Genomic DNA, 23,666 nt, shown 5'->3' with positions numbered 1-23,666 from the left:
GGCACATAACAACAACAACAACAATATAATTGGGCATATTAAGCCATAGGGAAGAATTTCTGGGAGAGGGGACTTCCTCTATTTTAATCTTGAAGACCAAAAGGGAACTAGTTGAACTGAGAAATCATGGATTGCAAGAAGGTTCTTGGGAAGGAAAAGAGCAGGTGCCACATGGGGACTGGCTGTAAGTTATAGCATCAGTTCAAAACCTCTTTTCTTTCCATTTATGTAATTTTTCACAGTCTAGAGATTCTTCTTGTTAAGTAGGCCATTTCTGTCACTTTTTATAAATGTTATCAATTAATTTCTGAACCACCACTGCATTTCTGAGCTGTAAGTCTTTATAGAAGGGCACCGTCTCTTTGCTCTGCAGTGTGCTTGGTGGCTTGGAACACTGATCAAATCTTAACCCACTATAAGATCAGCAAACTGCCGTCTGTGAGCCAAATCTGGCTTGATTTTATGCGACTGGAGAGCTAAGGGGAGCTTTCCCAGTTTTAGGGAGATAAAAGAGCAACCACGTCACTAAAAGAAGAAAAAACCCTCAATGAACAATATGTGGCAGGGACCATATGTGGTCAATGAAGAACAAGGTTTTTTTCAGTCTTGACAGAAAATCTCTATGACTATCATCACAATGTCTCTTTCCTCCACTTCATCCTACATGATGCCTGTTTCCTATGAAACGACCTTATGGTCTGAACACAACATCTGCTTTGTTCACTTCTGATTATTCAGGACACAGTAAAATGCTTATTCTATACTTAACAACATTTTTTTTTAAGTAAAGAATTTCCACATATCTGGAGAGGTAGACAGAGACTGAGTAATGAAGAGACTTGTATGTCATGCTAAGTAAGACACATGAATTCTTTTTTAAAAAATTAATCTTAATGGAAGTTTACAGAGACTTAGGGTTTCCAGCCATTCATTGTTGCACTTTTCTCCCTCCCTCCCTCCCCAATTCTCTCTTCTGCTAGAAAAGAAAGAAAAACTCTTTCATTGTTATGCAATCCCTGCCCCCAGGTCCACTTCACTGTGCAGCCTTCACTGTGGACTCCTATCATGACAATAATACCCAATCATACATCCCTTTTAAACAGTTCTCTCCCTCATCTGTTTCAATGCAGTGTATATTATTCCTTCCCTTCTTTTCTAAGACATATGAAGTCTTAAAGTAAAGGATGCTTTTGAACGATGTTAAGTCAAGAGTATTTGCTCATCTGAACCCTATCTCAGTCACTCACAGATTCTTCTCCAACTTCCCATGTGGCCATGCTCTCTGCCTTAGTCAGTTCCTGCAGACCTTGCTGGCACTGGTCTCGTGTAACACAGTAGGAGGGACCTTTTTCTTTTTTTAAAAAAAAATTATTTTGTTTTCTTTTTCCCTTTTTAAAAAAAATACTTTTTAATTTTAATTGTGATTTTAACAATAGTTTACAGAAAAGTCAGATTTTCATTCATTCATTGTTGCACATTTTATCCAGTCTCCCTCCCTTCCCCCTCCTCCAGTTCACTTTTTTTTACTAGTTTATTTACAAAATTCTAATACAAATTAGAACAAATTCTTTCAATTTTGCTCACTGCCCTATCAAATTGTACAATCCAATGATTAATCCCCGCTTCCCCTGTACATCCACATCCCTCTTCAAATGAAAGCTGACAGTGCAAATTATATTCCCCTTTGACAATTTCTCAACAGACTCTTCAGTGACATCTTCCTGGTACCTCACCCTTCTCTTTAGTTGGGCTCCAGCTCTTCTGTTTCCAAGACCCTCATGGCCCTGTCCCCTACCTTCTCCTTTTGCTTTACAGTAATTGTTAACCTGCTGGGCTTATATAGATGGCTTTTTGATGGAGCACCATTTTCACAACTCATATTCTTTACTCTGTGTGCCAATCTGTTATTTCTTTAGAAGTTGGCTTCAGGGGATCGTTGTAGTTTTACATTCAAAGAGTATCTCATGGTGATAGTCTCAGAGAATCCTCTGGCCTCAACCAGACCAGTAAGTCTGCACTTTTTCCCCCCTTTTATTATTTCTGTGTGAGTGTACCATCAAATCAGATCTGACTGGTACAGAAGGAGATTGTCCCTCCTTCCCCGGCAGAGCATCTGGTGGATTCGAACCGTGAGCCTCTGGGATTGTAGTTGCAGCTCCTTGCCACTAGGCCACCAGAGCTCCCCGTAAGTCTGCACTTTTAAAGAGTTTGGGCTCCGTTTCTCACTCTGCTCCCACTGCATCAGGGTTCATCTATCAGGACCATGATCAGAAGGGCTGGGAGTGGTAGCTGGGCACCAACTAGTTCTGGTCTTGGAGCAAATAAGCCCATCGTGAATGCAGGCTATGAGCCCGGTATAGAGAAGTTTCTTCTGAGAATCTGCTTTTCTTATTTGCTCTTTTCTGGTAGAGACCAATAGTTGAGTGTCTTCTCACAATTTTTTATGAATCCAAATATTACTTATCTCACTAGGATGCAGAACATGAGCCCTGTGAACTCTATTATCAGCCAATAGAACGAGCTGTCCCGTAAGGCCTTTGATGTGATTAGAGAGTACTGTATTCTGCCTTTAAAACTCAAATATTCGGTTCATCAGGAAAACTGCAAATCATTTCAGCGCTTCCATATTTTATATGCATGTATTTTTTGGGGTCATAATTCAATTCATGACAAGGTCCTAGGTCCAAAATGAGTACAAACATTACAATTTTCAGATGCAAAAGAACCAAAACAAAACAAAAACCCCACCAAAAAAAGTCCTAGGTATAAAATCAGAACAGATTTTCCAACCCTAGATTACAGATATGATGAGATTGGCACAGGATAGGAAAGGGTTCAGAACTGCTGTTCATAATAAGGTCACTATAAGTCATAGTTGACTCGGTAACACCTAGCAACAATGACAACAGACACAGAAATGTTATACCTTTGAGACCTGGTTCTCCTTTGTCACCCAGTAACTGGGTGATCCGAGAGGACCCAGGAATTCCTTTATCACCCTGCTCCCCTTTGACTCCTGGAGGTCCTTTCTCGCCTTTTCTTCCTGGAATTCCAAGGCTACCTAAAAAACAGGAGTAACAACATCAATCCCTTTGAGTCTTTCAGTTGTTCATAAAGATTAATTCAGAAGTTAACAATGTTGTTGATTGTCATTGAGTCGAGCACAACTCATAGCGACTCTATGAACAAAAGACCTAATGCCTTTCCGTAACTATCGTCGTTTCTCCAAGTTCATAGAGTTTTCAGAGGCATTTGGTTTAGGAAGTGGATGCCACTCCTGCTTCCAAACCCATCTTACAACTTGGGAGCTCCACCAAACACTGTTCACAATGGGAAACCATTATGGTATTTGATACCCCAGTGGTACAAGGTTCAGCATCACAGCAACCCAGGTTACTTCATACAGCACATTGACAAACAGTGATGTACAAAGTGGAAGAGTGTTCCTCCAGATATAATGGCACTAGTCTCATTTAGCAGTGGTTAAGTGTTGTTGAGTCAAATACGACACAGAGTAAGCTTTGCACAAAAGACTTAAACTCTGTTCTACAACTAACATAATTTCTTATAAATTACTTCCTCAAACAGGCTTAGCAAGCACAGTTGTATAAACCTGTAGGGAGAGAATGTAATTTTATTAAATGGGTAATGGGAAGGGAGAAAAAGGTAAAATCAAGCCCATTGCTCTCCCATAACCATTCTTCTAAAGGATGAGATAGAATTATTCTGTCACAAAATACATGAACACTGTTCATGCCTCCCGATAGTGGGAAAGAGGCTCTGTCACTCACCCTGTTGTCCTCGGTCTCCTGGGTTCCCAGGAAGTCCTGGGGGTCCAATAATTCCAGGAAAACCCATCATTCCTGGCATTCCTTTTTGCCCTGTGGAAAACATTGAAGACAAAGCATTGTATGTTGTTCAGAACAAGAAAAGTGATAGATCTCCTAAATAAAACAAATTAGAGTTAGCAACAGAGGAGTTAAAGAAATAGTCTGTTCAGTTAGGAAAAAAAAAATCATTATTTGCTTAAAAGATGGGCCAATAAAGCATCTATTTGGAAGTCACTGGTAGCAAATCATATTTAAAGACAGGGGAATAGGAAATAGACGATAGTGACATTTTTTAACATCCCCTCTTCCCAGCTCCTTAATAGCAGCTTTCTATTTTCTTTCTACTTCCATTATTTTCACAACACTTATATTTATTTGTTCCTGTCTTTATCAATATATGAGTTGACATCTTGTTCTTTGATGCATCACTTGTGACTGGCACAGTGCTAGCCCATGATGGTATTATGAATGAAAAAATAATTGCTCATTAAGTTATTACTCTGAATTCTTCCAGGAAATAGGTATTGGTGAAGTCTGTAAGCCATGGAGAGGCATTTCAAATATTCCTTCCAAATATATTTGCTTTTAAAGTATTCATCACACAAAAAGGACCATAAGAAAACATTACGAACAACTATCCAAGCAAATTAGCTAATGAACAAAACTGACAACTTCCTGGGAAGACACAAATTGCAAAACTGACTCAAGAAGAAATAGAAAAGTCTACATAAACATATAACAAATAAAGAGATCAAGTTAATAATTTTAAAACTTCCCACAAAGAAAACACAAGGCTCAGATGGCCTCTCTCATAAGTGCTATCACATGTTTAAGCAACATTAATTCTGAATAGCAGAGAAGGCTCCGTGCTCAAACTCATTCTATGAGGTCAATATAGCTTTGATTCAAAAGCCTGCAAAAGACATTACAAGAATTAAATCCTTCAGATTTATTCTTTCAGATTAATATCAGTTATTAATATAGAGGCCAAACCCTCAATAACATACTAACAAACTGAATTAATATACAAAAATGATTACACAAATGCTGAAAAAATTACATAAAAGGGTGAGCAAAATGAGTCATATAGTGGGTAACTGTGACATAAGACAATCCCACTAGTGCCAGTCAGTCCCCTAGGCCCCGACTGAAATATTTCATTTACTTATATACTTATACTAACTGGTGCAAATGTATTGTCAAAGACTCATGGATATGTTCAGTTTTCATAGTCAAATTAAAAGAGACGTGGAAGAAAATAAAAGAGAGAAACAAGACCACAAGACAGGACTGATACCTGGTGGTCCTGGAAATCCTGGATTCCCGGGATATCCTTTTTGACCAGGTGGTCCCATCTCACCTCGATGACCAGGCATTCCTGGTGGCCCAGGTTCTCCAGGATGTCCCAACCTATCCAAACCTGGAATACCTGGGTCTCCCTTTGAACCTGGTTCACCTCTTCTTCCTATATATGAATGAATAAATGAGTTGGCAAAACTGTACTTTCCCCACCAACATCAGAAATATTTTTTAAAGTACCTTTTCTAATAAATTTTAATGAAAGTTTACAGAGACTTTGGATTTCCATTCATTCATTCATTGTTGCTCTTTTCTTACTGCTCAATCTCCCCACCCAATATTCTCTTTGAAAAGTAAAAGAAAAATTCTTTGATTGTTATACAATCCTTCCCCCCCCAAGTCCTTTCCACTATGCAGTCTTCGTTTTGAAAAGTAAAAGAAAAATTTTTTCATTGTTTTACAATCCCTCCCCCCAGGTCCACTCCACTATGCAGCCTTCTTTCTGGACTCTTGTCATGACAATAATACTTAATCATAGATCCCTTTTAAACAGTTTTCTCCTTCATCTGTTTCAATGCAGTATACATAATTTATCTCATCTTTCTCAGTTTCACCCCAACCCCTATGTCAGTCTCGTTTTACAACTATGCCGTGGAACTATGCAGTATTTGTCCTTTTGTGACTAAGATATTTCACTTGGCATAATGTCCTCCAGGGTCACCCATTTTGTATACTATTTCATGAGTTCCTGGTTTTACAATGCAGCATAAAATTCCATTGTGTGAATATACCATAGCTTCTTTATCCATTCGTTTGTTGATGGGCACTTAGGTTGTTTCCAACTCTTTACTATTGTGAACAAAGCCGAAACATGTGCATATATATTCTTAGGTGGTGATTATGGTTTCTTTGGGGTATATTCCCAGTAGTGGAATTGCTGGGTCACATGGTATTTCAAATTGCAACATACTGCCTTCCATAGTGGTTGCACCATTTTACACTCCCACCAACAGTGAAGAAGGGGTCCAGTTTCTCCACAACCTCACCAGCATTTGTTGTTTGCTGTCTGTTAAATTTTGCTATTCTTACTGGAGTGAGATGATACCTCATAGTTGTTTTGATTTGCATCTCCCTTATAGCTAGGGATTTTGAACATTTCTTCATGGGTTTGTTTGCCATCTGAATATCTTCTTTGGTGAAGTATCTGTTCATATCCTGTGCCCATTTTTCAATTGGGTTGTTGACCTTTATCTTGTTGTGGTGATCGAGTATTTTATAAATTCTAGATATAGGTTCCTTATTTGACATGTCATTACTAAATGCTTTTTCTTAGTCTGTGGCTTCCCTCTTTACCCTGTTGGAGAAATTTTTTGATGTGCATAGGGATTTGATTCTTAGATTGTCCCATTCATCTATTTTATCCTCTCCTGATTGTAGATTTTCAGGATGCTTAGAAGACTGTTTATGTTGTGGATTAGGACGTCTAGAGTTTTCCCAAGATTTTATTTAATGAATCTATAGTCTTTGGTCTTAGTCCTAGGTCCATGATCCACCTTGAGTTGGTTTTTGTGTATGGAGTGAGGTGTGGATCCTGCTTTTTTGCCGATAGTTTTCTGCACATAGTTTTCCAATTTTGCCAACACCATTTGTTTAAAAGGCTGTTGTTTCCTCATGTAACTGATATCATCTCTTTGTCAAAAATCAGTTGACCATAGGTAGATGGGCTGCTTTCCGGGTTCTCAATTCTATTCCATTGATCTATGTGTCTGTCACTGTACCAGTACCATGCTGTCTTGACCATCACAGCAGTGCAGTAGGATTTGAAATCAGGGAGTGATATACCTCCTACCTTATTTCTATTTTTAAGGAGTTCTTTGCCTATTTGGGGCTTCTTTCCATTCCAAATGAAAGTGGCGATTGCCTTTTCCATCTCACTGAAGAATGGGATTGGTATTTGTCTTGGGATCATCAGAAATATTTTGCAGCTGCAGATACTTAGCTGTGTGGTTTGGTGTAGATTCCACACTTATCTGCAATTAATTAATTGATAACTGTCCTAAAACATCATAGAGTCGCTCTAGTTCACTGAGAGTTACTAACAGTCATGGAGTATATTTGAAAGCAGGTGAAGAATGCCAAGATGGGTGGGACTGAAAGCAGTCCCAGACCTCCGGGAGCACGTACCACCATGAAGGGGACTTGGAGAAGTTTCAGTTAAACAAGAAAAGTTTCTGGTGTTCTTGATAACATTGTTATGAGAACAGTAAAACCCTTCTATGAGTACAAGGATGTTCCCTTGGGAACTATTTAAACTTATCTAAGTTATATCTCATATGGGTCACCATGACCCAGGTGAACTGCTTGGAAGGCAGCTATGCGTAAATATTTACCCACTCAATGAAATTATGCTTTGCTGTGTGCTTTAATTTTCTGCTAATAAAAGCAGGCGCTCTGACGCTGCTCGGAGCCATTAGCCTGAGCGAGCTCTTGGTCCTCTGGAACTACATTTCACTTTGCTAGTCTTCCTTCAGCTTGACTCATGAGAAACAACAAAACATACTTCAAGAATTATTGAAACGAAAACCATTAGCATCAGAAAAATAGTCTCTGTATCTGTTTTTTAGCTTGACAACTGAGAAGCACACTCTGTGTGTATAACCTGTAGAAGACACAGAGAGCCTCTGATTCACTTGAAGGTGAGTCATCAAATACTATCATTAATAAAAGCACTACTATGCTAAGTAAAGTCTTGACATAAATTTGTGAACAATGGAATGTGTGTTGTATTAGGGTCAGAGACATTAAGTAAGTCCCAAAGAATTCTTTTCAGCAACAGTTCCACAGAGCTGTTTGAGTCGAGTCTCCAAAAAGAGGACATTTCCTTAATGTTTACACTGAATAATTGAGATTTTATGACATTTCCTATGTTGCTTGGAAAGCAATCAACTACAAATTTTAGTTAATACCATATTAAACTTAATGTTGGGTATACTCATTCTATTTTAATGATAAAGACAAATGTATTGCTTTAATATACTTTTTAAATTTTTTTCCTTTAATATACTTTTGAAAACTGTCCTGAGAATAGTGCAGTGGTTCAACTAACATTTGGGGGTTTTTTTCTCTGTGTTCCATGAGGTGGAGGGGTTGGGATTTGGGTGGTTTGATACTGCCAGCTATTCTGTGTGTGTACTGTGGCCAAGGCCTCAGTTTCTAAGTAAAGTGTCAGTTGTTTGAACTCACCAGCTGCTAGGCTGGAGAAAGATGGGGCAGTCTGGGTCTGTAAAGATTTCCCATGCTAGGAAACCCTAGGGAAGGTGTTCTTTCTACTCCATCCAAAAGGGTCACTATGAATTGGAACACACTCAACGGCACACAACAATAACACAAACATGTAATGACTGATATAAAACAGAAGTTATTTCAAGATCCCCTATCATCTGAACAGCCAATCTGTGGGAGAATCAAAGTTAGCTTTACACAATCCCGAAGGTGATTGGAATCCACCAGACATTCCTGTACCAGGTGGATCCAATTAGATGGTACCCAACAAGGGAAGATAAAAAAAAACAACTGAAAAAAAAACCCCAACAAACCCAAAACACCAAAAAAAAAAAATATAAGAAGCTGAACTACAATCCCTAAAATTAAGGGGATTTAACTTAAAATAAGGGGAATTTTCCTGGGGTGTGACTTGTTTCATCCTTGATCTCACCAGAACCTTGGAACCACCAAGAGCAAGCTGTTCTCAGAATGGTCCATTAGACTGAGGAGGTACTGAAAACTCCCAGAACAAGGAGACACAGAAGGAGAAGACTTTCTCTCAAGCTTTTATTCCGAACTTGAACTTCTACCCTCTTAAAATGTGGAGAATACATTTCTGTTAAAGCCATCTGCTTGTGGGCCTGTCCATTACAGCAGAGACAACAAAGGTAACATAATGCATCTCTCCAGAGTTCCCATTTTCTTATATATAAAAAAAAATACAAACCAATTTATCACGCTAACTTCAGGACTCTTCCTCGTCGGTGGATAGGTGGCACCTACAGCTTTATACAACCAATCCACAACAGCAGGGGGTGTAATTCTGAAAGGGCATTTCTCACTGACCAGGGGTCAGGGCTTGGGGGATAGTTCCTATCTTTAATGGCACAGTGCAGAGAGGGACTCCAATGTCACTTTTCTGCTTAGTGACTAGTTTAAAGGTAACTTTCCTCTTACCTTGTTGTCCTTTCAGCCCATTTAAGCCAGGAAGTCCTTGAGGTCCCCTGGGACCCTCCATGCACCTTCCTGGGGGTCCTTTCTCCCCAGGTGCTCCAGGCTGTCCAGGGTCTCCTGCCAAACAGAACCCCAGAAGATAGGCACATCTTGCTTTATTGTATTTTGCTTTACTGTACTTTTAATATTTCTTAACAAGTTGAAGGTTTGTGGCCACTGTGTATTGGTTGAACAAGTCTATTAGCTCATTATTACCGAGTTGAAACTGGCCCTCCAGTGGGTTTTCGAGGCTGTAAATCACACCAGAGGAGATTACTCATCTTTCTCCTGAGGAGATACCAGTAGATTCGAACCACCCAGGGAGGCATGGACTTTGGATTAGCAATGCAACTCCCTATAAACGATACTCCCAGAGCTCCCATTCCTATACGACAGAAAACAATAAAACCTTAGCCTTGGATGACCCATTTTATTGTAGTATCTGCTTTATTGTAGTGGTCTAGAAACACCTTAGGTGCCAAGAACTAAGATGTTAGAATCGTTAGCCCAGTCACTCTTGGGTAACTTCCTTTCCTTGTTAAATTAATCCTGAATATGTTTTGGATGTTTTCACCCATAGAGTAAGAATTGACCCTTAGGTAACCCTCCAGCAGGTTTTCAGAGACAGTAAATTGCATGGGAGGAAACTGTCCATCCTTCTCCCGCATAATATCCTAAATAGAGCTCTTCTAGAGAAAACTCATCAAAAAGAAGGTAGGCAGGCAGGGCAGTGAGGTCAACTGGGAAAGTACTAAGGCCTCACATGTTCTACCCACAGAACTAGAATTGGCTTGAGAAAGGGTCTCCATCCTTAGAGCCCCAACATTGAGTTTACATTTTAGATCATCCCTCTTGGCCATTGTACCTGCAGGTCCATCAAATCCTTGCTTTCCTGGGATTCCAGGGAGACCACGAAGTCCAGGAAGTCCAATTTCTCCACTGTCCCCAGCATTGCCTCTTTCTCCAGGAAAGCCTGGTTTACCAGGTTCTCCAGGCATGGCTAGGCCTGGTTCTCCCTAGTGTACAGAAAAGATGTTAGTTATCTCACAGCGCTCCCAAGCCCCTACCAAAAACTGGTCTTTTACACTCCCAAATCCTTACTAGTGACTTTTAATATTTTTTAATATGAGTGAAAGTTTATAAATAATACTGCCTTTTCATTCATTTAGACATTTTGCTTTATAATATGAATTATAATTGGCTAACATAATTAATTTATTACAGTGTCTAACAACATTCCAGGCTATAGTCTTTGCAATTACGTGCTATGCATTAGAGAGTCGAACAGTGACTAGGGATGACAGAAAGAGAATTGGTGCCTTAGAGCTGTGGTGTTAGAGAAGAGTGTTGAATATACCATGGACTACTAGGAGAACAAACAGGTTCATCCTGGAGAGGGTGAGACCAGGTTGCTCCTTGGAGTCAAGGATTCTGAAGCTTCGTCTGACATACTTTGGGCACGTTGCAAGGAGGGACTGGTCCTTGGAGAGGGACAGCACATTTGGGAGAGTGGAGGGATGGTGCAGGAGAGGAAGACCCTTGATGAGATGGATTGATTCTGTGATTGGGGTGGTGGGAATGAGTGTGTTTGAGACAGCGAGGTTGGCACAGGATAAAACGGTGTTTAGGGCTCTTGTGCATAGGGTTGCTATGAGTCGCAAACGACTCGATGGCACATAACGACAACCACATGTACTGTACACTGTCTTTCCTTTCATTGAACTTATCTATTTATTAACTTTTACTGTCCTCCCCTCACCGTCCCTTCCCTTTATGGCTGTTTATGTGAAATTCAGCATGGATCCCGTATGAAGGCCTCAAATCTGTCTGGCTTGGCTTCCCACGTCCCAACAATTTTCCCTTTTCAAATTCAACCTACTGGCTTTTCTGCAACCTGAAATTGCATATCAACAGAAAAATCTAGTTGTCTTTCCATAGAACCATTTTTCTCAGTCATTCACATTTCTTTTGAGGCTTCTCTCATTTTAAGGTCTCTGCTTCAGAGACTGTTAAGGGAGAAACAGAAATGCAAACTCGTCTTCTGTTATTTTTTATTTTCATTTTTTTAAGAGTGGAAGATAGTCCAGAGAAATGTAAAAAATGATTCTAAGATGTGAAGATATTCTCCATTGGTAATAGAAATATGAATGATTTCCACACCCCAGAGCATCCTGTCTGGCTTTTGTGATCATCCCACATCTCTCCCTTGTTCAGCTGGCTTTAACTCACCTTGGCTCCTGGAAGGCCTGGCTTTCCTGGTAACCCAGGCTTCCCCATTTCTCCAGGACAGCCTGGTGATCCCTTTGGCCCTGGTAAACCTCGATCTCCTACGGAAAAAACAAACAGTTTAGGTTATTGGATTAGAACACTGACTTGTAGGACAGAGAACTGCTCCACTGAGTTTCCAAGGCTGTAAATCTCAGCTGAAACACACTGCTGCCACCTCTTCCTCGCATAGGGCAACTGGTGAGTTAGAACTACCGACCTTCAGGTTGGCAGCCAAGTGTTTAAAGCACTGCACCCCCTGGGCTTCCTGTCTCAGAACCCCCCTTGCTATCCTAGCAGTACTTCACCGGGTGTACAAGACTCTACGTCTTTAATAGAGAGACTGCCCCATCTCCACCCCATGAAACAGAAGGTGGATTCAAACCTCTGACCTTGTAGTTAGCAAGGCAAACTCATTATGCACCACACCAATAGAGCTCTTTATTATAGAATTAGTCTTATTAGAAATGTCTGGGAAGTGTAATTCACACTTTATCTAAACTTCTTTTATGAAGTAAGCAGCTAGATATGCCTTTATGAATGTTCGAATGGACAGCAAGAGAAAATTCAGTTTTAGATTTAAAAAAAAGTTGATTTAGGTAGAGATAGTGGTTGTGCAATATTGTGAATGCAGTAAATGAAACTTTTAAAGGGTTAACTTTAGGCTAAGTGAATCTCGCTTTAAGAAAAAATTTAATTCGGCTTACACTGGTGCTGGATAAGAAATGTGACTATTTCAAATAGTCATAAATTGAGATCAATATTCTCATGTTTGGGCAGAACAGATGTGTGATAAATACAGACAACCTATTATTCCAAGAGAAGAAACATCAAAAACATAGCTTATATTTCTATTACTATATTCAATAGCATTGAAAAGAAGATAAAATTACAGATTTGCTATTAAATACATGATAATCCAGGGGCTAAGCTCATTCCTATGTCATCTTGGATGGGACCTAGATGTCCCCATCAGGACAGTGTGTTTGGAGAAGGAGGAGATTAGAGAGAGCAAGGGAGACCCTCACTTAGGTAGACTGATTCACAGCCCCAGAGATGGGTTTACACACTCCTGAAATCATGAGATAATGCAGCACTGGGCAATGTGCGTGGCGAGGCCCAGTGTGATCACAGGAGCGGGTGTGCATATTGTATCTATTCTTGTTTTCAGGAGAAAGGATGACTAGAAGAAGTTTCAGAAGATATTCCAAGATAACTTGGCAAAGCCAGGAGACTAAGGCAGCTATCTCTCTCCCTCCTTCTCTTTATCTCTCTATCTATTCATCCATCCATCCATCCATCCACCCACCCATCCATCTAGAACTATTTTCTGCACTGTAAAAGAAATTAATATAGTAGAGAAATGTGTAAAGGCCAAAAAATGCACACACCTATTAAGAAGTGAAGGAAAAAAAAAATCTATCCATAAATCCATAATCAAAAAGAAATCATTGTCATATTGAATCTTCTTCCATTTTTTTTCTTTAAATATTGAAAAATTATGCTTGAGATGACATTGTTATTAAGAAATGTGAATTCTTCCTTTCTAATTAATCCTGTAAAACTTGGTAATTCTTTTTGAAAACATAATCTTAAGGGATATTATGGATACTTCCTTTGTTTTGCATTTTCTATGTTTATCTTCGTAAAGGTCCACAATGACTTTTACATTAAAATATTTTTCTATTTACCTTTAGGTCCGGGCAGTCCAGGGAATCCAATTCCTGGAATTCCTGGTTCACCATCAGGTCCAGGTAGACCTGGATCACACTTTCCCCTGGGTCCCGGGATACCTTAAAAACACACACACACGACCTCATCAGCAACTGTCTTCCATCTTGCCTTAAGATTAACTGTCCAAATCCTCTCTGCCATCTCCCTCTATTTGGAGGTTAAGAGAGTTTATAGTAAATCCTCAGACAAATATATCTTCATTCTCTATGCAACAAACTGATGAAAAGCAGTAACTCAAATAAACAATAGACAATGGTCTTTGAGTTGTAACCTGCTCCTAAGTTGACACTTCAAAGAACTTTCCAAAGCTGTAAATTAAACGGGAGGAGACAGCTCATTTTTTTTTCAGGAGAGTTGCTGGCAGAGGATTTGCAATGAATTTATATTACAGAATTCATTCCTTAAACGAAATGTTTGTAGCTCTTTGGGTCCAAAATTAAGTTTGAGAACTTGCTGGTGAAGAAATAAAATTTACTCAGGAAGGAGTTTTGGAAACACCCTGATTAACCACTGGGGACGATAGCGTTCTTTCCCCTTTCCGTGCTCAACCCATGATGACGGTTTGTGCCTAAAATTTCTCTTATATAACTATATCAATTCTTCTTTGCAATCAGAAGTACCAATGAGACATAATTTGGACATCAAAGGATGGTAGCAAGCCCTGCCTGCTGTTTGCTAGCTGGTAGGACTCCGGACTTTTTTTTACTTATAGTGGGGATGGTTTGGGGTGTCATCTAATACTACGTATCAGATCTGACAAAGGGGATACTCACCAGGTGGGCCTCGGGGGCCAGACCGGCCAGGGGGTCCTGGAGGTCCTGGGGGGCCTGGGACAGGTGTGGAAACACCAGCTTCTCCTTTAGGACCTTGAGAAAATGTGTAATCATAGGGTGTGGTGTGCATATTGTACCTTTTCTTGTTTTCAGGGGAAAATATGATTGTAAGACGTTTATTCCAAGGCAAATTAAAAATTACCATTGCTTCCCACAGGATTTTAAGGAAACTCTCTTACTCAGGAAGTATTTACAAGCTCTAGTAGTCTTCACGTCTTGTTTTAATGACTAGTCTACTACAGTGATGTATGAAATGGGTCTATTCCACAACACTGGACTCATCTAGTACAATCACCGTGCTCTCTCCCACTGCCCACCAGCTGACAGAGTCTATGGATTGGAGCCACGCTTTCGTATTAGACTCTGAGGGGCTCCGTCAACTCTAAGACTGCCATCCCAACGTAAAGGAATATAGGAAACGTCAGAAAACTAACCAACCGACTTCTCCTGGCAGTCCGAGGGCCCCTGGGACTCCATGCTCGCCCGTCGGGCCCGGCTCTCCTGGGGGTCCAGAGTCAGGGAGTCCAGCTGGTCCCATAGGTCCTGGAGGCCCTGGGGTGCCAGGATCCCCAGGAGGACCCCGGTCCCCCTTCTCACCACTCAGGGCCTGTGACAATAAGAACGAGTCTGGATGCAGCTTCATCCCAGGATCTCCTGGCACGGGTTAGTCTTACACGAGATCAGCCCCAGTTAGGTCTTTGCTAAAGAGATTTTAAACCCCAGCCAACCAACCAATGACAAACCTGAAAAGAGAGCATCGCTGTTTAATGGATTCCGACTCACAGTGACTCTACAAAGCAGAACTGCCCTGTAAGGTTCCTGAGGATGCAATCACCGCAAGAAGACTGTGGGGCCTTCCTTCCTGGGAGCAGCTGATGAAATTATACAAAACCAAACCCCAAACTCACTCCTGTCAAGTCCTTTCCAGGTCTCTGTGGCCGTGGAGGACAGAGTGCATCCTAGTCGTCCCAAGGCTGTAAGTGACCCAGTGGCCACAGCAAAGGGCTTACACCCAGCAAGGACTGGAGCACAGCACTGGAGCCTCAAGGTTTCTTTGTGTTGTGCACAGGGTCACTATGTTAGGCCCCTAACAACGGCAATCTTAAAGAAGCCACTGGCTCATATCTCCTTTGCAGAGCAGCTGGTGGAGCTGAAGGGTGCCTTTCAGTTAGCAGCCAAGTGCTTTAACCCTTGTGCCACAAGAGCTCCTTTAATGAATAACTGTTATGTACCATCGAGTCGGTACCGGCCCATAGCTGACCCTCCGGCGTGTTTACAGAGGCAGTAAATCGCACAGGAGGAGACTGATTATGTTCCACTGCCGATGTTTGTCCTGCAAAGCAGCTGGTGGATTCAAACTGTGTGCCTTCGGGTTGACAGTGCAACTCCTTACCACGAGACCCCCAGAACTCCCATTAATGAATGATCCAAGGTGCTGATTAGCGATGCTATATAATTTAGCAATGACCTATATATATAACCGAGAGAAGGATGGGCAATCTCCTCCCTTGTGCAGTTTGACACCAGACCTCCCATTACTTTGTTTGCTATTGTTGTTGGGTGTCTTCGAGTCCGAATCATCCCATACCTGATCCTACAGAGGGTTTGCATGGGCAGTCACTGCACTGGAGGAGACTGTCCATCTTTCTCCCTTGGAGCAGCTGGTAGATTTGAACTGCCTGCTTTTGGGTTGGCAGTGCAATGCCCTACCCACTGGGCCACCAGAGCTCTCCCTTTATTTTATTACTTTGTTTACAAGAGTGACATTTGAAAAATGTTGTTATATACCAACCGGTTGACCTTTAGGTCCTGGGATTCCTTTGGCGCCGGGCATCCCAGGCATTCCGTCCAAGCCCTTTCTGCCCGGAGGACCTCTGACCCCAGGGTCTCCTGGGGCACCTGTCTGCCCCACTGGCTGAGGTGGTTCACCTTTTTCTCCTTTATGTCCTGGGTCCCCTGGAGCTCCTGGGAATCCCTAGGGCAGAAAACACATGAGTCTGAATTTTCTTTCAGTAGATGTTCCTGCATCAATCCTAAAACAAGCCCAACCAGACCTTCTCCATTTTAACAGACAGATTTACTCCCCTGACATTTTCTAGGGACACACCTACTTTCAGATTTTGGAGTAGAGGATTCAGTTAGATAATACAACTCAATGTGACCCACACAGTAATATGATTCAATATGCTATGGCACCCACATTCCTCAAACTATGTCTTAGTAGGAAATTTGAACATGTATCTCAGGATCGATTGGTTTAAATGTATCTATCCATATGCGTCTTGCATATTTCACTATAATAATGACATTTTAAAACATATTTTTGTAAAAGCTTTATGGAGATACATCACATACCATAACATTTAGAATCATGTAACAATTTCCATGATCCAGTGTTAAACAGTTTCCCCAAATTCACTCCCCAAACTCCCTGAAGGTCAACTGAGGTCAATGTCTGCTCCCACCCTCAGTCCCAGACAAGCACTGGCCAGTTTTCAGTTTTTGATCCCAACATTTTAAGTGCTTATGCATTTATTATTTCTCTCATTTGCTTATTTATACACATACTCATTTAATCAGCAATTATGCCCTAGGTGTCTGAACTTGCTTGGCATGGAACCTAGGTATGGAGCAACACCTGTGCCTACAGGCTCAAATCCCCAAGCTGAAGCTGAAGCCACCAAGCCAGGAAACCTTACCGTGAATCCTGGGAGACCTGGACTTCCTGGGGACCCGGGACTTCCTTTCAGGCCAGTTGCACCTCGTCGTCCTGAAAACACAATGGACTGTGGAACATTTATCACACACCAACTTGGAGTAGAAAGGCATTGCGGAATGTGAAGAAAACACAAGGTCTCTATTGAGGAAAAGATCTGTCCTCTCTCCAGAATGAAGGATGCAAAGTGGAGTGGACCTTTGGGGAGGGACTGTAAAACAATGAAGGAATTTTTCTTTTGCTTTTCAAAGAGAAGAGTGGCGGGGGCAGGGAGAAAAGTGCAACATTGAATGAATGGAAATTCAAAGTCTCTATAAATTTTTATTAAAATTAATAATAATAAAAAAATTTAAAAAAAACACAACCCCACAGTTCAAGAAGAAAGTGAGAAAAAATACCAGAAAAGACATCCTGACAGGAAAAACAAAGCAGGACCAAACAAACACAAGACCTATCACGGCTGAGCTTCAAAATGCTCATCTTTATAATTTTAAGGGATAGATATTTTTTCCCCCATCATAAAAGTAATATATGGTCAGTGTAACAAAATGATTCAGAAAAAATAAAAATTATCCATAAGCTACTTCTGGAAGATAATAATTTTCTAAACTGTTTATTTTGTTTTTATAACTTTAAATGTATCTTTTTCAAAACTCTCATCGCATTGAGTTGTAACTGACTCAGAGCTAATCCTCCATCCTCCTTTCAGAAGATGTAAAACAAACAGCACAGGAGGAGACGGCCCATGCTTCTCCTGTGGAGCGGCTGGTGGATTTGCACCTCCAGAGAGGCACTGGCTTTGAATTAGTTTAAATGAACAGATACGCACATACTCAGTATTTCAGAATCTTGATGCATGTATACCCATAAACAAGGGTTATGACTTTATTTTGCGTGCTTGGGATTTGGGTGAAACATTATTTAGTAGATGACAGTTTTCTAGACATTTTCGTGTTTCCTCCCCCTTTTCAGTTGCTGGGGAAAGATGCTATGTTAAGCATATTTGAACTTTTGGCTTTCCAGATTTCTAATTATTTTCTTAGAATAACTACTTAGAAGTTTAAGTACCAGATGCAAAAGGCATAGCCATCCATGAAGCTTTGGCAGTCTATCATAGAATTAAATTTTTTAAATGATAATTATCACTATATTTTTAAAAATTTATTATTCTTTTCAATGATAATTTACAGAGACTTTGGATTTCCATTAATTCATTGTTGCACTTTTCTCCCCTCCCAACCCTCCCCCCAGTACACTCCCCTCTTGGAAAAGTAAAAGAAAAATTCTTTCATTGTTTTACAATCCCTCCCCTCCCCAGGTCCACTTCACTACAAAGCCTTTGCTCTGGACTCCTGTCACATCCAACTGAATTTTACTAAATACACTGTACTTCAAAGGTGTCACTTTGAAGACCAGAGTGTGCGTGACCCAGGTCATAATATTTTCCATGACCAGATGAGGTCGCATGAAAGCTGGACAATGACTATGTAAGACTGAAAAAGGATGGTGCCTTTGAATTCCAGTCCTGTTGAAGAATCTTGACTAGAGTCGAGATTGGCCAGAATGAGTGTAAGAAATGCAGTCAGAAAGCCCTTGAGAACGGAGCTCGGTGAGGCCTCCTCTCACATGCTTTGGATCTGTTAGCAGGGTCGATCAGTGCCTGGAGAAGGACAACATGCTTGGTCAAAAAGGAGGATGAGGAAAAAATCAGAAGACCTTTACTGAAATGGAGCCACATCATTCCTGCAACAGTGGACTCAAGCAGGGAAGAGCGGGGGAGGCTGGCACAGGATTGCGGGGTTTCCTTCTGTCAAGTCAGAACCAAGGCAGCAGCCCCCAACAAGACAACATGGACAACGTGCCATCTTCATAAAGATGATCTTCTTCAAAGAGCTTCTGGATAGATCTTACCACGTTGTTGTGTACAATCGAGTCAGAACCGACTCATAACTGACCCTCCAGGGGGCTTTCAGAAGCAGTAGCCACATAGAAGGAGACTGTCCATCTTTCTCCCAAGGAGCAGTTGGTAGATTTGAACTGCATGCTTCTGGGTTGGCAGTGCAGCTCCTTATCTCTAGGCCATCAGAGCGCTCTTTATGGTCTTACATTAGGCAGTCAAGAAATGTATTTTTCTCAGCATCTGTTTCGTGCAATATTTTAAGTCAGAACATATTTTTTAAAGGAATAGAAACTATTTCACTGTTTCGTTGACTTTTTTCTCCCTTTCATTCAACAATTTATATCTATTTTATCTATGACCTTAATGTTAACGCCCCGCAATGGAACAGTCCTCTATCCACTTCTTCTTTGTATCCATCTCCATTCATCCTTTTCCTGGCCTCCCTCTGTCTTCTGGGTTTGTTTCTGGGCAAATGCTGCCCTTGTAGTCTCAGAGTTCATCCGCCCTGATGTTACTGTAACATACAAGGCTGCCTGTTATTTGACTGAAAGTTGTTCTGGAGGAGTGAGTTACCTCCAGTGTTAAATATTGTAAAGTAGGAATGAACTCACAGCTGACTCTCCAGTGGGTTTTCAGAGCCAGTAAGTGACATGGGAGAAGACTGCCCATCTCTTTCCCATGGAACAGCTGGTGGATTCAAACTGCCTGACTTTGGGTTGCCAACACAACTCCTTACCTCTGAGCTACAGAGCTGCCCCACAGGGCATTGAATAGCCATAAATCACTGAACTCCTTCAGTGTCAATCCGAATAGTAAGTCTGACCTTTTCAATGATTTTGAGTTTTATTACGCATGTCTCACTGTTTTTGAGCTAGATCCGTAGCAGGCCAAAATGTAGAGAACAGATGAAAAATGTTGCATGTTTGCTATGATGAGTTTATGCCTTTAAATCACCAGCTGATCCTCAAGGGATTTGAGTTCACCACTCCTAGGACAAACTCATTAGCATTCAGCAAGTAAAATGGAACAGGGGGAAATGCCCATTTTCACATGGCTTGGGCCAACTACAGGTTTAGAGGTTATATATGTTTGTAAATTCTTAAAGGACTCTGCATTTATAAAATCTCCCTCCCCCCCACAAAAAAATCTCCCTCTCATTTAATGCACAACATCTCAGTTCCTTGTGGTGTCCAACAATCTAATACTTGATTATCCTCTGCTGGTTGGACCCATTTGTGATATAGGCTTATGATCATTTGGAATTGACTCAACACCAAGGTATTTTGTTTCTGTTGTTGCAAAACCATGTGTGTATAAAATGTCTTTACCTGGGATTCCTTTGACGCCATCGAGTCCTGGCAATCCCGGAAGCCCTGGGGGCCCTGGGATAGAAGGACACTGTGTGCACAGGAAGCCCGGTTCCCCTGCAACAAGACCAGGCATGCATCATTATTCTCCTCCAACAAGACCGTTCCTCCATTATCCACAAACCCACACCAAGCACACAATCATTTTTCACATATAAAATTCCACTGATAAGGACATTTGATATTATTTCTTTCTGTAGTAAAATGCATCTAGGATGTTGTACATATCAAGAACAAGTAATTATCTTTGTTATTGTTGTAAATTGTCAAGTTAGAACCAACCCATAACTGACCCTCCAGTGATTTTTCAGGGACAGTAAATTGCATGTGAGGAGACTGCCCATCCTTCTTCTGTGGAGCAGCTGGTAGGTTCGATCTATGTGCTTTTGGGATTGCAGCACAGCTTCTTATAACTAGGCACTTCATCAATCTGAGCTGGGCAGTTCTTAGGAAAGAAGCAATCCCAGCGTCTAATATCAGCTGTCTAATAGTTCAGTGTTTCTTTTTCTGAATGCAGGACAGCACTTCCATTCTAGGGAAATCCAATGGTTTCTTTCATGGCTGTGAAACAGATTACAAGTTTACAGATAAAGAAACACTTTTAGCTAATTCACTGGGAAGAGCCAGTGGTAATGGACTGTTCTTGGGGACCACTGTAGCCTTCATGAAGGGAAAGAAACAGGGATAATAATGAGAATGAAATGGCTTTGTCCAGCTGCCCATTGTTTGAACCAACCTTTGGGTCCTTCAAGTCCTGGGCTTCCTGGAGGCCCGAGAGGACCAGGAATCCCACGTTCTCCGGGAGGACCCTTGCAGAAAACAATGTCACCTGTAGAAAGACAACATCAAAGCCATTTTTAAAAAAAGAAGTGTGAGTGTGTGTGTGTGTGTATAAAATTTATATGCACTTCCTTATCTTTGTACTAGAAGCTCAGTCTTTCGAAGATTTCTGTATCCAAAAAGATGGGTGCATGCTGATTAGTTCTTCTCTTCAATTCTGAATATACACAATTTGTATACATTCTCTAAAATACATATACTACTTGGTTGTTCTTGAAAAAAGTCATAACTATGTTTTTGCACTTAGACCACTCATGTAAAAATGTGCCACCACATAGAATGTGTACAGAAAATGGAGGCTTGAAAGGGTTTCATGGTTTGCGTGTTATTTGTGTAAAAATATGGTAGAAGGTACTTATCTTCATACAACGAGCTCATTTTCTCTTACTCAGTTGTTTCTAATTACTCCAAAACGACCCCTTTTGAATCTGAGGCACAGGACAAAATCCAACTCTCCTGCGTGTCCTAGATACACTGTATTCGTTAGACATATTACAAGTGCTTAATAAATGTTGTTATGTGCTGCTGACTATGACTCACAGTGACCCTGTCAACAACAGATCTGACCTCTTCCCTATCCTGTGCCACCAGTCTCATCATGTTTGACATAGCCCATTGTTCCAACCACTGTGTCAGCCTATCCTGTTGAAGGTCTGTCTTCTCTTTGCCAACCCTCCACCTTTCCAAGCATGGTGTCACTTTCCAAGGACTGACCCTGCCTAATAACATAAATTGATAGATAAAGTGAATTCTGGATCATGGAGTCACCTGCTCTTTGCTTGTCCACATCAGCTGAATTTGTTGTTCTTTTTTTTTGATGGTTGTTACTTATTTCCTCTCTTTTGTTTTTAAAAACTATTTATTGTGACTTGGGTGAAGGTTCATAGAACAAATTAGTTTTCTGATCAACAATTTATACACATTTTGTTTTGTGACACTTACTGCAATTGCCACAATGGAGAAACACTTCCTCCCTGGGGTCCTGGTTTCTATTTGTCCTTATTGCCAGCTCTTTTTTTGCCTTCGGAGCTTTGTTTTTGGAGCAGAGCAGCACAGAAGACTGTTATCAGTCCTCACCTACATCCGGGAGTGTCATGTCCTGAGGAGCAGCCAGTCTTCCTACGTTGGTAAATTGTGTTATGTGATCTAATTCTGGTGACCAAGTCTTGCCATTTCAAATACAGGATGAAAACCCAGTGTGAAAAACAACATATATGAATTTTATGAACTTTGTAAGTAAACAAGTATAAAATAAAGAATATAAACACAAAAGAAAATGTATATTTAAAAATAGTACATTACAGTTGGTACAAACTTCAGATCATCAAAGTTGCATTGCAAACTTTTAATTTAGTTCTAATTTTGTGTATGTCGTTTTTAGCTGTTCATATAGGGGAAAAATACTCATTTTATAGCTCAGTTTTATTTAAGATGATCAGACAATAATCTTCAAACATTAAAATCTTAGTATATACTTAAACAATTTCATGCACCAAGGTCAACGAAAGAGAGGAAGAGTCTCAAGGAGATGGTCTGACATTGTTGTTATTATGTATTGTTGAGTTGCCTGAGACTCACAGCGACCTGATGTACAATAGCTCTAAATCCTGTCCTGTCCTGAGCCAATTTCACTGTCTCTGACATACCTACTCTGATTATCCCAGTTACTGTGTCAATCCATCTCATCTGGGGGCTTCCACTCCTGTGCTGTTTCCTCTGTCTTTCTGAGCATGATGTCTTTGTCTAAGGACTGATCCCTCCTGGCAACACACCCAGAGTATGTGAGACAGAGCTTCAAAATCCTTCCTTCTAAGGAACAGCTTGGTTTCACTCTCTCCAGGAAAAAGATGTTTCTTCTCTTAGCAGTCCATGTTCAATACTCTTCTCCAGCACCATAGCTCAAAGGCATCAATTCTCCTATCATCCTTAGTCAATGTCCACCTCTGTATTACATAGCTAGTAATTGCAAAGATTATGGCTTAGATCAGGCACACTTTAATCTCTAGACTCTCATCATTGCTCTTCAGCATACGCTGAGGTCCTTGATAGCAGACTTCCCCAATGCAATTTGTATTTTTATTTCCTGCCTGCTAGTGCCAAGAGTATTGATTGTGAACCAAGCAAGCTGAAATCGTTAATAAGTTCAATCTCTTTTCTATCAGTCATGATGTGTCAATTGGCCCAGGGTTGAGAATCTTTGTTTTCTTGATGTTGAGGTTCAATCCATATTGAAGATTGCAGTTCTTGACCTTCTGCAGCAAACCCCTCAGGTCCATATTAGTTTCAACAAGCAAGGTTGTGTCATTTGCATAGTCCTGGCTGTTGGTGAGTCTTGATGAGTCTTCCTCCAATCCGAACGTCACATACTCCCTCATAAAGTCCAGCTTCATGAATTATCTGTTCCACATATACACTGAAAAAGTATGGAGATAGGATACATTCTTCACGTATACCTTTTCTAATTTTGAATCATCCTGTGTTTCCTTGCTCTGTTCTGATGACTCCTTCTGGTTCAAGTGTAAGATATCAAGAATATAATCCATGAAGAATGTAAAAGCCATGAAGAAGAACGAAGAACGAAGAAAGAAGAAGAAGAAGGAGGAGGAGGAGGAGGAGGAGGAGGAG

General features: G+C 40.8%; 1 protein-coding gene across 1 annotated transcript in view; it reads right to left on the bottom strand.

Annotated features, from left to right (window-relative positions):
• The window catches only part of COL4A3 (collagen, type IV, alpha 3 (Goodpasture antigen)), a 180,838-nt gene that overhangs the window by 34,308 nt on the left and 122,864 nt on the right, over positions 1–23,666 (bottom strand). The window contains exons 25-37 of the mRNA XM_006890323.1: positions 20,938–21,030; positions 20,163–20,258; positions 16,918–16,988; positions 16,011–16,193; positions 14,657–14,825; positions 14,159–14,251; positions 13,343–13,444; positions 11,616–11,713; positions 10,252–10,402; positions 9,351–9,464; positions 5,128–5,295; positions 3,792–3,881; positions 2,927–3,061 (exon numbers count right to left, since the gene is read on the bottom strand). Of these exons, the coding sequence (XP_006890385.1) occupies positions 2,927–3,061; positions 3,792–3,881; positions 5,128–5,295; positions 9,351–9,464; positions 10,252–10,402; positions 11,616–11,713; positions 13,343–13,444; positions 14,159–14,251; positions 14,657–14,825; positions 16,011–16,193; positions 16,918–16,988; positions 20,163–20,258; positions 20,938–21,030 (1,563 nt within the window). The remainder of the gene's footprint in view (positions 1–2,926; positions 3,062–3,791; positions 3,882–5,127; positions 5,296–9,350; positions 9,465–10,251; positions 10,403–11,615; positions 11,714–13,342; positions 13,445–14,158; positions 14,252–14,656; positions 14,826–16,010; positions 16,194–16,917; positions 16,989–20,162; positions 20,259–20,937; positions 21,031–23,666) is intronic.

This window comes from Elephantulus edwardii, unplaced genomic scaffold (genome assembly GCF_000299155.1).
Source record: "Elephantulus edwardii isolate Elephantulus edwardi_28Jun2011 unplaced genomic scaffold, EleEdw1.0 scaffold00087, whole genome shotgun sequence".
In the NCBI taxonomy this organism is placed as follows: domain Eukaryota; kingdom Metazoa; phylum Chordata; class Mammalia; order Macroscelidea; family Macroscelididae; genus Elephantulus; species Elephantulus edwardii.
The sequence above is the reverse complement of the archived record's forward strand: the minus strand, read 5'-3'. Positions and strand labels throughout refer to the sequence as shown.